This window comes from Nestor notabilis, unplaced genomic scaffold (assembly GCF_000696875.1).
Source record: "Nestor notabilis isolate BGI_N333 unplaced genomic scaffold, ASM69687v1 scaffold10003, whole genome shotgun sequence".
NCBI lineage: Eukaryota > Metazoa > Chordata > Aves > Psittaciformes > Psittacidae > Nestor > Nestor notabilis.
Window position 1 is genome coordinate 15,980 of NW_009922385.1, and position 14,119 is coordinate 30,098.

The following is a 14,119-nucleotide window of genomic DNA, read 5'->3' on the forward strand; positions in this document are numbered from 1 at the left end:
CTGTATTCACTGCAGCCACTCTAAAAAGCTCTAGGTTGGCATATGGTGCCATGCTACTAGTCAAATAGCTTTCTTGTTCCTCAAAATAGCTGCCCACGGAAGGCACCGGGAACCAGAAAAGCTGCTCCAAGTATCTCCCCTCAGCCCTTATAGTTGGTATTTCTGGATGCACTGTGACTACTACCTCACCCCAATGCATTTCTGATTTTTCTTTTTAAAGCAGTTACCTATTTTTAAAATAGGTTTTTAAATGTTTGCTCAGTTTGGGTCTATGAGGGTTCACAGACTTTTTAAGATTAGAGCAACATCTACTCGTAAGAGATGATGGGTTTTGGTGTTTAATTTAAGCAGTTTTGTAAACTGTCTACATCTCTGGGGAAATAAAGCTACTATTGTTTTTTCCCCCCTAAAATTATTTGAGAAGCCTGACTCCTTTAAATAAAATCAGAGTTAAAAACTGATTTTAAAACAGCTACTGGATTTCTTTTAAAGTGACCAGATTTTTGGTTTCGTATTTAGAACATCATCTAAATGGCATTTGTAGGCGAAGTCAATCAATTATCAGAGCTCAGTACAGATTTCAACCTGTGGTGTTGGTTTTAAATCTACACAGAAGTTGTAACTCTGTTCTTCACTACTGTATATGAATTGTTACGATTTTTAAACATTCTGGCAATGTAGCAGTTTCTTCTGGTAGGAAATAAAAACAATAGCAAAGTGACTGTGTGTACTTTGTTTGGTGTGTTCCCACAGAAGCAGGGCTGTTCACCATTCAGTCGAGTTTCCTAGAGCAGTACAGCCACTAGTAACTGTAAAGTACCAAGAGTCACATCAGCATCTGCCAAAGTGCTGATGAAGACACCCCTGTTTTCTCTAGGGGTACCTATAGCCAGAAGGGGAGCAGAAAAACAGCCACACCTTTTGCTCTAATGTAAAAGAAAGCCTTCATCCTTTTGAACATGTTACTTGTGTGAATTGTATTTCCAAATGAAATCTGTTTTAGCAGAAGCCATGTTCTTATTTTTGTTCTCTTTTCATAAATTGATTTAAAGGAAGTATGGCAGCAGGTGAGTACAAGCCCCATGTACACTCAGGTCACCTCATGTGTAAGACAAGCTTCTCTTTTTTAACACAAACATGGCAAAAAGGTGGGGGGGGAACGTAACTGAACAGGTGATAACAACTAAACACACTAATTTTATCTTCCCAATTCTGATGGAGAGACCCTGAGCATGCTCCATTCCCAGTGCTAGGAAAAGTCTTGATGTGTTCTCTGCAGAAGCAAACTACAAAGCTACCAGGTCTTACAGGTAACTGGATATCATCCTAGTGCAGTTAAAGATTTCACAGGACCAAAACAGCAACACAGCAGTAAGGAAATACCTGAAGGCTAAAAGTGTCACCTCCTCCTGTCCAAGATGAACACAAATGTTTAAAACATTGAACTAAGGGCCTGGTTTGAGGGTAAAAACACTCAAGTTCTCATCTCTGTCTTCACTATGTTTTAATTCCCAGTGCCAGCTCAGCAGAACGTGGTGTGAGGGCAGATCACACAGCAAGCAGGCTGGGGCAGTACCTGTATTTGAATATGCCAAGGCCAGTGTCAGCAACACAGCAGGCTCCCCTGCTGCCCTGTGGGTTGGATGCTTCCATGTACCAGCTGCAAGTCCTCTCTTTATTTACCTGCTACTAGTGTCAACTGCTTTGCTCGGATTTTATCTTTCCGTTCTAGCCATTCTGTTCCAAAGATTTTATTCGGAAAGTATTAGTATTTACAACTGTTGCCAAAGCAGCTGAAATAAAAAAACCCCAACAAGTCCAAAGATGAAGAATCAGCATTTTTTCTGAGCCTGCTGCTCTGCTTGCCCTCCTCCTTCTGCCATTTCCCACGTTGAAACAGCAGCTCTGTCCTGTAAGAAGAAGTGAGCAGCTCAGTCCCAGCCCTCTGGATCACACGGGTATCGCACATGCAGGTAGTTGGAGGCAGAGGCTTTTAACCAAGCTCCGTACAGCACAGCTATTCATCCCCTTAGGTAACGGAGGTGGAGATAGATACCATCTCACAGGAATGCAGCTGTTACTAACTAATAACACCCAAAGTTGTCAAACAAACCCAGACAGTTCTTTCCAGTTAAGAAAAAAAACCCACAATAGAAATGTCACCTCTTTTGTGTGGGATTCTGCAGCGGTGTATAGTCTATATCCTATGAGCAACCTCTGTTAAACTCGGGCACATTTTCATGTTTAAATGGCTCATATACATTGGAAACAGCTTTTCTTATGGCAATACACGAGAAGGTACAGACTAACATACTTGATTTCATTCTGAATTTTAGGACAGTAGCCTGTTGCTGTAAGTACCTAATGCAATACTGTCAATTTTGACAGACAATATTGCAGTCAAACTGAGTATTTCTGACTCGAGATCTAGATGTTCAGCTACAATTGCTGACAATAAAGGTTAATGCACAATGTAACATGAGCTCTGACTCATGAGAGAGGCTGGAATACAGCGTAGAATTTTCTTCAGATTAAAGTGAAAACCGGTTTTGATGCAAAAACACCCAATGCTACACCTCACGCGATAACCTGATGCAAGCTGATCTGTGCTATGTCCTCCAGCACTTGCCAGGTGAGCCGGACGCAGCTGCTCGGCACTGCGCTACCACAACGCTTCAGCAGCAGCCAACCCACCCGGCCAGGCAGACCCGGGCTGAGGGCAGCGACAGCCCTGCTGTGGGCAGGACCATGTCCTGTCACATCGCTCCGTTTGCAGGACCCCTCTGGGATTTGCAAAGGCAAGATCTGGGCCATCTGCACAGCACACCACCTACAGGATCAGCACAGAAAGCAGAGCTCAGTGTGGACACGTGCCGCTTTGTCTTCAGGAGCAAACTATTCTGGGACAAGCAGAAGACAGATTATGTTGAGCTCCAGGTTATTAAAAAAGACAACTGAAATGAATGGGCTGAATCCTGACTAAGGGTAATTTCCAGGAGGTTATTAAATGTCCATAAATCCTTTTAAAAACAAATCTGCAGAAGGGTGGAGGTGGGGCTGCAGCTGTTTTGCCGAACAGATCAAAAGGGGGTCATCTTCTCCAAGAGTTTGTCTCAGTGCAGTTGTTTGGATTTGCAAACTTTCTTGACAGGTAAGTGGAGCGAGGATTTAGCTACGTACAAACAAGGAAGCAGATGTTCCAACTTCCCCCAGTCTTCCTTTGCTTTCACAGCTGTAGCTCACCAGCACTGCACTTGGCCCCTACCCCAGTTTGTTTCAGCACACTTGCTTTCATCTGAGATCATGAGGCAGCTGACCACACTTCAGTGTGGTTTTAATAGGTGTGCTGACAAACGACAGCTCTCACATTCAGCAATTAAAGAGGATGAATGCTGTCACTCCCTAATGTCACTGTGCTTTATATCCTCCCATTGGTAAAACCATGTGAGGGAAAAATGAGCAGCTTCGAGGGAGGGAGAAAGACGAAGGACAGAAGGTGGGGGATTACTCTGTACACAATGAGCAACACTGACCCAATGAGGGCTGGAGCAGAGGTGAGGAGGGCAGTGAAGCAAGAGGAACTGGCAGAAGCAGCACCTGTTAAAGCAGCAGTAGCACACCCTGAAACCAGGAGGAGACAGTAAACCAGTGAAGAGATTTCTCCTGAGTAGGAACCACCACTGGGGTAATGGAAAAGAACAATGGTATTCGGTATAGGCCAAAAGTAGGAATCAGGGAGGAAAAAGGAGTGGTAGAGGAATCTGGCAAAGTACTTAGGGCACAGGAACAGTTAGGAATGGGGTTGCTGAAAACATACTTTCTCATTAAGACTTGAATGCATGGAGGGTAGAAGGAAGGCATTGTTTGTGTAAGTCATCTCAGTTTACTTTCTAGTTCCTCTGCAATCATTTCAAAGATTACACACATTACTCATACTTTTCCTTCTGGATTGAACTTGGGAAATTTAGGGATTTCTCAGTATTATGGTATTTTCAGTGGCTAAATAGCACACCGTTAGTAACTGCAGAAGTAGGTACAGGTTGCATGGAGGCACGAGGCTGAAGGGGAGCAGAAGACTAGCAGTGGAACCAGGCAAGGGCTTAACTTCTACCGCCTGCTGCAGTCACACAGCGAGCGGGGCACAACACCAAAAGCTGCTGGGGGGGCACGAATGGCAAAACCAAATGTTGCCTTAAGAAACAGCTGACAGTCTCAGGGGGTTACTTGTACCTTTATGTGGATTCCAAAGGCAGCAAGGTCCTCACGCAGACTGTCGCAGGCCTCCAGGAGGGGTTTTCTCTCCCGCATTAGCTGCTGCCTCTTTTCCTTCTCTTCCCGTTTGGATCCTTTGGCTCCCTCATCACCCTCCACTGGCGCAGTCTCTACTGCCTCTGGCAGAGCAAGTGCGAAATGACGGACCTTCGTGCGGAACTGTACAAGCTCACCAATGACGTTGGAGAGCACAGCAGAGTTGTCCCCTCCCAGAGCCACCTACAAACCAAGCAAGTTGCTTTACAAACATCTGAGAACGATTTAATGGCTTTAAACTGAAAGAGGATAGACTTAGATTAGATATTTGGACAAGTTCTTTCCCATGAGGGTGGTGATGCCCTGGCACAGGTTGCCCAGAGAAGCTGTGGTTGCTTCATCCCTGGCAGTGTTCAAGGCAAGTCTGGATGGGGCTTGGAGCAACCGGGTCTAGTGGAAGGTGTCCCTGCCCATGGCAGGGGGGTTGGAACTAGATGGTCTTTAAGGTCCCTTCCAACCCAAACCCGTGTGATTCTGTGATTTAAAAGTCAACCCCAACTTAGTAGCATACACTGAGGCCTCATCACCTCTTTTAGTTGTGTATCTTCCATGCACTGGTATGATTAAAATGTCACAATCTCACTAATGCTAGGCAAAAAAGTTACAGTGGAAGTAGTTCAGCGTATTCCTACACAGGAAAGTGTCTATTTTGGAGCTCTCATGTGAATATAACATACTTCATAACCCAACTGTAGAACTCATCACCACAGGAAACCTCAGAGATGCCAAAAGCATGCATAAATTAAAAAGGAATTGGACAAATTAAAGGAAGAAAAGCCTGGTAACAGCCAAACACTAGAGCGAGGGAAGCCCAGCCACCAGCTCTGGTGGCCCCTTCAGCTGTAAACATCTACAGAGCTAGAGAGTGCAGCAGCCCCTTCCTCTGACTCCAAGCTCCAGACTTTCTTTGGGAAACATAAACCCGGAAAAGTAAGTACTTTGGCTTTAAGTCTCTAGACTATCCTTTCTCCCTGCACCCATAGGAAACCTCCCCAAGTCCACAGAACTTATCTGATCCACCTTATCCAAAGTTCCAGCCACCAAAAAGATGTGACCAAGCAGCAGCCACTGTGCACAGTGAGTGTTTTCTGGCTGCTGCCTGGGCCCCCCCTTCCCTCAAACTGGCTTGGCAGAGTCCTGCTGGTCAACACCATGGGAAGGGGATGGCCTCACTCCTCGAGGGTCCCGCTCCGACGGCTGCCAGGCCAGGAGCTCAGGTGGTAGCCGGGGAGGAGGACTGCTCCTTGGGACTGGCACAGCCCGGCTCCCGCTCTCAGCAGAAACACCATCCCCGCTCCTCGTTACAGGCAAACTCCTAAGGGGGAGGCACAGGACAAACCTCCACCAAACGAGAAAACGCCACGGCAGCGTTTTATCACCAAGGCACAAGACGGGGAGCAGACAATGGAGCAGTGAAATGTAAAGCACACCAAGGCCGGGGGGCGAAGCTGCTGGCAGCAACGCTCGACTGGGAGCATAAGAGCAGCTGAGTAATTAAAGCTAGAGGGGACTGTATTTAGTCACTGAACAGCAGGATGGAAATGAAAGGGAGTAGTTTCAGAGGTCACTGACTGAAGCAAACAAAGAGGAGGAGGAGGTGGTGAGGGGGAGGCTATTGAAAAGATGCTCAGTGCTCTACACAATCGTAAGAGGCAGCAAATTCCCCACACTTTCAAAACATACTAAAGAAGAAGTTTCAGATTGAAGAAGGTAATAAATTTAAGTGCCAGAAATGCTCCAGCGTAACCTGGGGCAGGAAAAAGAGCATGATAAATCACAGAATCGTAGGATAGTCTGGGTTGGAAGACACCCCCAAAGGTCATCCAGTCCAACCCCCTGCAATGAGCAGGGACATCCTCAACTAGATCAGGCTGGCCAGAACCACATACAGCCTGGTCTTAAATATCTCCAGGGATGGTGCATGCACCACCTCTGCTTAAATACGGGAAAGAGATGAAAAACAAATGATGGAGGGAGCAAGAAATGCACCTCTACAAACACCACTGCCAAAGTTCCAACCAGGCACCTACTCACAACACAAGGCAAGATCCTCTAAAGGATGGGCAGCTTTAGGACATGAACCGATCCAATTTCCACATAAAACATGGTGTAGCCTCTCAGGGCTGATACCTAATTTCTCTTGCAGAACCAACCAATCCAAAGAGCTCCTAATATGTTTTACATGGAAATTGAGCCCTTGCCCACCCCACAGATGATCACCTGTTTGCCCCCAGCTGCACCCACAATGCAGCACTCCTCAGCAGAGCTAAACCCCTCACCTTTGCTCCCCAGCTCTAGAACAGGCACGACAGTTTCCACCCATCATCTTTTCAGACAGATTCATCTTACCTCCCTGTGGTTGTCCAGCCTTCTTCTCTTGCCAATGCAAAGAGACGGGGCAGCCTTACTTTACACAGTCACCAGGCTAAGATGAACTATTCCTTAGCAGTGCCTCTCTCTCCACTGACTACTGCAGAAGCACAGGCAGCTGCATTAGATGTAAGGCTCATCAGCCAAGATGAATCCATTCTGGGAGCAACGCAGACCCACAGGCTACATACAAACACCCAACTGAAGAGGGCCCAAGCACCGCAGGCAAGCTAGCCCTCTCTCAGGCACCCCACAAACCAGGACCCACGGTGGTCAGGGACTGCTCCTACTAGCTGCATGCCCAGGGCCACCCAACTAAATCGCAAGAGAGGTTGGATGCTGAGCTGTTGTAGGTAGTCTCAAGGTTGGAGAACAATCCCTGCACCATTTTATTTACTAGCTTGTGGCATTCCATGACCCTTCTGACGAAGATTTTGATTGATTCATTTGCTAGAACCACCAAGGGACAGAAGAGTCTGACATGCTCCTTCCTTCCTATCTCTCACCAACACCTTCTGCTGCCCCTGCTGCCCCAGAGAAACCAGCACAGCATGCAAAAAAGAAAAGCATTCAGACACTTACTCCAGCAGAAACAGAGGTGCAGCAGGCACCTTCATACAGACAGCCCAGAACCCGGAGGAATCCAACTGCATGGCTAATTTGCCATCCAACTTACAGACATAAAAGTGTTTAGTACACTGCTAAAAATTAGCATGACAAACCACGGGTTATGGAGAGTTACACATAGCCAAATCACATCCAACCACTGTTATGAAGGAGATTTTGTGGGAAAATCCACGAAGAGGCAAAGTAAATAAATGCATTTATTGCTTACTTTCAAAGGGTGAATAACATTATTGTGTTTTCTTATCATCTTCTCCCCCTCCCCAGAAGAAATCTTTGCAGAACAGTTTCTCTAAGGAAATTTTCCAACTTCTTGGTATTCAGCTCCAGACTCAAGCAGGAGAGGAGCACAGAACAAGGAGTCTGCTTGTCTCTAACACCTTGTGTCATTTTAAATGCTCCCCTTCCACACTTCAGGGCATCACCTCCATATTTATAACTCTCTTCCCTGTGCAGTATTTTGCTTTGAGCTTCTCTCTCCCCTTTTTTTCCCCTTCCACACTCCTACCTTTTCAAACACTAGAAGATATGTAAGGTATTTCCAGTTACAGGCCCTCTCTGCTGCCTTCCCTTCCCTGCACCACGGCTTTCTGCGGGAGCTGGACCCCAGCTCCGGCTGTGCAGGGAGGTCACGACATCAAATACACAAATACTCTTATGGCTAAAGAAGTCAGACTGGGTGCAGCCATCGGAACGAAGAGGAAGAGCTGTCGGGAAGCCAGGTACGTAACAGGACCAACTCAAAGGCCTCCAACACTAACTTCTTCTCATTTCGTTCCTCAGACTTTCATTTCCACGGCACAACTGCTGCACAAGCCACACGGGAGTATCTCCGAGAATGGAAAAGCCCGCACCTTGTTCCATCTGCTCACACGCTCTCCTCAGACATCACACAGAAACTGCAAGCAGCGCAGAAAGGTTTAGTAAACCCATAAATAACTTTGTTATATCTGACACTTTCAGAAAGCGTTCTATAAAACATAACGCTGGCGCTGCTTCGTTATACCAGTACACACAGAAGAGATGTTTCATACCTGTCTTTCTCCAAAGGACATCCCAAGGGCATTAAAAAAGCCTTCTATATAGGAAATAATGCTTCCATACACCACAGAGCTTCTAGGAGATCCAGCATCCTGTTTAAAAAACACTCAAAAGAGATTGTCCAGTCAATACATATTACAGAACTCAGCATCTCTCTGTAGCCTAGTCCACAAGGGAAAACTGCTACTAATCATATAGATTTACCTCCACCAGTATCACCTACCCAGACAGGGACTGTTACAGAGGTATAAAAACATCTCACAACACAAAAGGAAAAAGATTTAAGTGAACAGGAGAGGGGAAGAGTTTATCACCAGCATGTGCAGCGAGGAGAAGAGATGCATGAAGCTGCCATGCATTACATGCACACAGTCAATTAGACCTGAAAATAGCACTTCTGGGCATGAAAGGGCTGTGTGTGTGAAAACAAAGTAAAAGAACAAAACCCCAGCTTCAAGGGCACCTACAAACCAAATGGTTAAAAAAACCTCCAAATCCTTTTCTGGGTGTCTTATTGATTTAAACAGCATGGAGGCTGCTTTGAGATAGCTTATGGTTTATCTTATCATGCCCTGGGAGCACCAGCAACCATCAGCAGCAGCAGCAGAATCGTGCTTTTAACACCACATGTATTTCTTTCTTTCCTCTGTATTTGTTTCACACACACACAAAAAAATAAAATCAAGATTCAATGATAGACCAAGAAGCAATTTAAGGGACTAACCCTTGCCTGATAAAGAGTCATGACATACACAACCAAATTATCAGCTGGTACTAGATTTTACCTGACACCTCCGTAAGGGCCTGAAATCATGGAATCACAGAATGGTTTGGGTTGGAAGTGACCTTAAAGCTTATCGAGTTCCAACCCCCCTGCCATGGGCAAGGACACCTCACACTAGACCAGGTTGCTCCAAGCCCCATCCAGCCTGACCTTGATCACTGCCAGGGACAGGGCAGCCACAGCTTCTCTGGGAAAACTGTTCCACAATGTAAGGTAAGATAAGCCATAACCTAAAGTTTGCAAAAGATCTGAACTGGAAGGAGCTGAAGCAGAGCACTGAGAGAAAGAGACAATGTACCAACTAAGGTAAGACTGGCAAGAAGGCTAGAGAGAGGAATGAGTAGTTATGCGTATGTGAAATTATTACACAGTTCTTAAGGGTAGAACACTACACGCACAGTCAGTAACAGGTAATGCTCAGGCAGCTGGGCTGCACCCAGGTAAGCTCCACCACCACAGCCAGACACAGGAGTCGGCTGCCCTGCAAACACCCCATCCCATTCTCCACAAAATGACTGACAGAAGGAATTCAGGGGAAACAAGCAATGCCTGGAAAACGAGGCTAAGTCTATTTAGGAGTGGTAAATAAAGCTGTTTCAGAGCCCTGCTGCAAACTGGTTCAGGTCAGGGATTCCCCGAGGGACGTTTTGTAAAGATAAGGCCAAGGACAGAATGTAAAGCCAGAGCCAAAACAGGACCAGGAGGAGACAGGATTGCTAAACCAACAGGCTAATTCTCTCTTAAAATCAGGTATTATGATGTATTCAACCTTTGTTTTACAGCACTAACATGGTGAACATGAGGACACCAGCAGTAAAGCAGCACAGCAACAAGGCTGAGCTGTTTGCCTTGAGCTAAAAGGGGAGCTGTTGGTGAAAGGAGACACAGTAGGGCTTCAGACTGTGCTTACTGCTCAGGTCTGGTCCTTACCAGATGTTTCCTTTGTGTCAGCATCAAGAGGTCTTAACAAGGTCTCGATTTGCCAAAAGGCATCTGAAAACAGACTCCTGCAGGCATGCTGAGGCCATAGTTACAATTTGCCTAAGCCACTCAGTCCCCAAAGCTGAACTCACCACTGTGATTGCCCCATGCGGCTGGGACTGCCTGCCCAAAGCCCCCCCAGCAACCACCACCCCCCATTTCCCAGTTTAGGTTGATTTCTGTGCATGGATATTACGCAAAGAAGCAGGGTAAGAACATAAAACCAACACTAAAATTAGCAGCACGCCACAGCGGCTTCAGGCCTTTCAAAAGCCTTTGGTATAAATAATACAGGGCAGCAGGAAAGAAACATCCTTTGGACACAAGGAAGCACAAAACAATAGCTGCACACAATTCCTGCGATACGGTCAGGACAAATGGGCACCGCTAAGGTCAACAATTTATGGAGCTTTGTTTCTGCTGGTTTCTTATGTGAACAATAAACTAATCTGTCTGCATTAAACAGTAGGACAGTGGACAGCTGTCATTTTCTGATCTCTGTATCCTAATGGGTTACCTTAGTAACAGCCTTAAGCTGTCTGTTGCCATGGTGAATGAGGTCCATAATTGCTGCAACAGCCCTGGAGGTGTCAAAGTCATCTGCAAACGCAGCCTTCACGGTTACTTTTGTGTTGGCTAGCCTTCGAGAAGAAAAGGTAGCGTTTAAGATAAGACAAACAAGATGCCAGCAGTACACTGGATTCATCAGCTATTCAGCCAGAGGGAGTCATTGAAAGGACACTTTCATTTTCTTCCTAGCTGTCCTATGATGGGCGATGCTACACTGATCAGGGGGAATACATCTTTCAGCTGCAAAGGGAAGAACTTGATGCATCTCAAAATCCAAAGTTCTGAATCCATTCAATACATACATGGCTAATCACAGAAGCCAATAATGCCTTAACCAATTAAAGTCAGATGAAAAATGAGATTGATATTAAGCATGTTAAAGATTTTGCTAAGTTCTTTTCTTTTTCCAGCAGCCCATTTTTCATGCTAAGAGCATGCTTCTCTTCCAAAGCTTTATCACATACATCACTCCAGTGCCTGGGAAGAGAGCTGACACAGAGTCTGACAGGAGTCCTGTTGGCAGGAACCAGCTCAAAAGCAGGCACTGCTCCCTCATTTCACAGGAGAGCCTAATCCCAGACCCAGGCCTCCACCTGGCTTGGCCCACATGGAGCGGTCTGGTGGGACTGTTCGTGTAACAGCATCAAAAGCCAGCGAGCAGCCAGCACTCATCACCACAGAACCAGTACCATCCACTGCTACCACTTGGAGCTGGGCAATGAGGAGAGAGCTGTGAATAGCTGCTGGCAGCACACTCTTGTACACAGCCAGGCAAAATGGACCTCGATAGCACTAACCCAACGGTGCTGCTTCTCCCTCTCTCTCAGGGAGTAGAGTTACCTGGGGAAACTCAAGCTATCCCACCACCTCTGGGCTATCCTGAACCCTGTTTTGCTTGGTTTCCGAGTGTTTTTGCCTGGAATGCCTGCCTCCCCTCAGATACCAGATGGCTGCTGCCCCAACTCATTCCCCACAACAATCTTCCCTTCAAGCTTCCTCCTCTCTGCTGAGTATCTACCACTTTCCTAATAATGAGCTCTGTTTCATTTTGGTTGGTTTTACATCTACTGATACTCAAGTTGTGCTCTCCCACATATCTCCCACTGATAATCCATTTCAACTTCCCCACGTGCCTCACGTCTCTCAGCCTTACCTCTCACCAACAGTTCTCCTGCAGCCTTCTGCAGAAGGGCCTGCTTTCATCAAATACCATAACTAGTCAATTCAACTCTGCTTCCCTATAACATGTTCCGGTGCCCCTTGCTAGCCTTAGTGCTGCTGCAAGCTCCCCAACCATGAGGTGCCTGCACCACAGGGAAGCCACCTCTCACTTCTACAGCACTTATCCTCTGATCCTACATCCCAATCCCAGAGCTGTCTGCAACTACATTGCTTCAGGGTGCTCAACTCCCCTCCTACCCCAACGCCAGAGCACTGCACTCATCTCAGCTTTATACCCAGTGCACAGCACATCTCTCTCCTGGAAGATGATCTGGTTTTCCTAAGGGACTCCAAAGGAGAGTCTCCTCCTCCTCAGGGCCACAACCAACAATTTCTTTATTCCCTGTGATATCTCTGCCCCTGGACAGTTTCTTAGTAACCCCTTCTCTCCTCTGCTGAACACCATAGTGCCAGCCAGCTGGAACACACGCTCATGTGCCCAAGGCACATCACTTTCCAGCCATCCTCTTCTTCCGCCGCTAATGCACAATTCTACTTACAACCTGGGAAACCTCACAACTTCAGTCATAGCTTCGCCTTTTGTGTCACTTGAGAGAGGCAAAGTTGTTAGAACAGGCACACAAGACAAGTAACATGGATTTTAAAAATACAATGAACTAAATGTAGCAGACTATGAGGAAAAGCGGCTGGCTAGGAAAAGAAGAAGAAGAACCCTGCTCCTGGTGAAGGCTGGCAGGGAAGGTTGCTTCTCAGTCCTTCTTGTCCTGCTTCTTAAACTGAACTCAGAACACTACACTGTTCATCCCTCTGAGCCTGCCAGCAAACCACTGCTCACATAATCACAATCTTTAAGCTATAGGTGCACTTACCTTTCCCACAGTACGTCTTCTCTAACAGGGTCACATATCAGCTGTCCTTTTATATAAGCATTTGCATCTTTAATAAACGAGGAGATTGCCTGAAGAAGGTTCTTTGCATCATTCATGCTCTCGTCACTGAATTCTACTGCTAAGGAGAAAATAAAGAACACCTATTAAGGTGTTATGACAGAGAGGATGTTGTCTGTCATACATAGGAACAATATGCTGAGACAAAGTCATTCCAGGAAAAGTTTGTTATTATTTGCCACAGCAAACTTTTCTTACAATTAATTACACATTTAATTAAAAACTCCATTCTTCATGCACACTTGGTGAATTAAATCAATAGAAAAGACAATCACTACATATGACAAAGCAATAACCTACTGGAAAGGTATCAGACATTCAAAAACTGTCTGGAAGCTGACTGAAGCATTAGCTACTTGGCATTATTACTGAATCTCTCTGTGCAGTTATTGCTCCAAAGCATTTGAATTGAATATATTTCTAGGCATCTCCCCAGATTTCAGAGACATACGTTTGATCCCAGCTCTAAATTTGTTCCTATTCTAATTTAGGTAGCCACAATCTGTATTTGGAGACCTCCAAAGAGGCCTAATCCTCACTGCTGACTCTGTGAGAAATACAAGCACTTATATTCAAAGGGCTGCTTCACCAGCATCTAAAATCTAGGTGGACCTAAAATTCTGCAGACTAGATTCTGCACTAAACATACAATTTCCACACAGTAGCAAAGCTAAAGTGACAATATGAATTTTCAAAGGCAACTATTACAGAAACTACAAATTGTTTAAACTCAGAAGTGTGTTTCTGGAATGGGATTCATCAAACACAACTTACACACTTACATCAAAGCCTCTTACAGCCACTGGGAAAAAAAAAGATAAAACTTAAGGTAAATGATTCATTGCATCCTTAGCAGAGCTCCGCTTTATAAGGTGCCAGCCTCACAAAGTTCAACAAGGCCAAGTGTAAGGTCCTGCACCTGGGTCAGGGCAATCCCAAGCACAAACAGAGGTTGGGTGGAGAAGAGATTCAGAGCAGCCCCGAGGAGAACTTGGGGGTGTTGGCTGATGAGAAGCTCAACATGAGCTGGCAATGTGTGCTCGCAGCCCAGCAAGCCAATGTATCCTGGGTCCCAGAAAGCCAATGTATCCTGGGTTACATCCAAAGACCAGCAGGTTGAAGAAGGCTCTGGGGAGACCTCAGAGCAGCTTCCAGTGCCTAAAGGGGCCTACAAGAAATCTGGAGAGGGACTTTTTACATGAGTCTGTAGTGACAGAACAAGGGGGTATGGCTTTAAACTGCAAGAGAGGAGATTTAGATTAGCTGTTAGGAAGAAGTTCTTCACTATGCGGGTGCTGAGGCGCTGGGCAAG

General features: G+C 45.9%; 1 protein-coding gene across 1 annotated transcript in view; it reads right to left on the minus strand.

Annotated features, from left to right (window-relative positions):
• Positions 1-1,832: 1,832 nt before the first annotated feature.
• CARS2 (cysteinyl-tRNA synthetase 2, mitochondrial (putative)) overlaps positions 1,833-14,119 on the minus strand; it is a gene marked incomplete at its 5' end in the record, with an annotated part of 30,340 nt that continues 18,053 nt past the window's right edge. The window contains 5 exons of the mRNA XM_010011589.1: positions 1,833-1,910; positions 4,231-4,491; positions 8,337-8,435; positions 10,626-10,749; positions 12,730-12,868. Coding sequence (XP_010009891.1) covers positions 1,833-1,910; positions 4,231-4,491; positions 8,337-8,435; positions 10,626-10,749; positions 12,730-12,868 — 701 coding nt within the window. The remainder of the gene's footprint in view (positions 1,911-4,230; positions 4,492-8,336; positions 8,436-10,625; positions 10,750-12,729; positions 12,869-14,119) is intronic.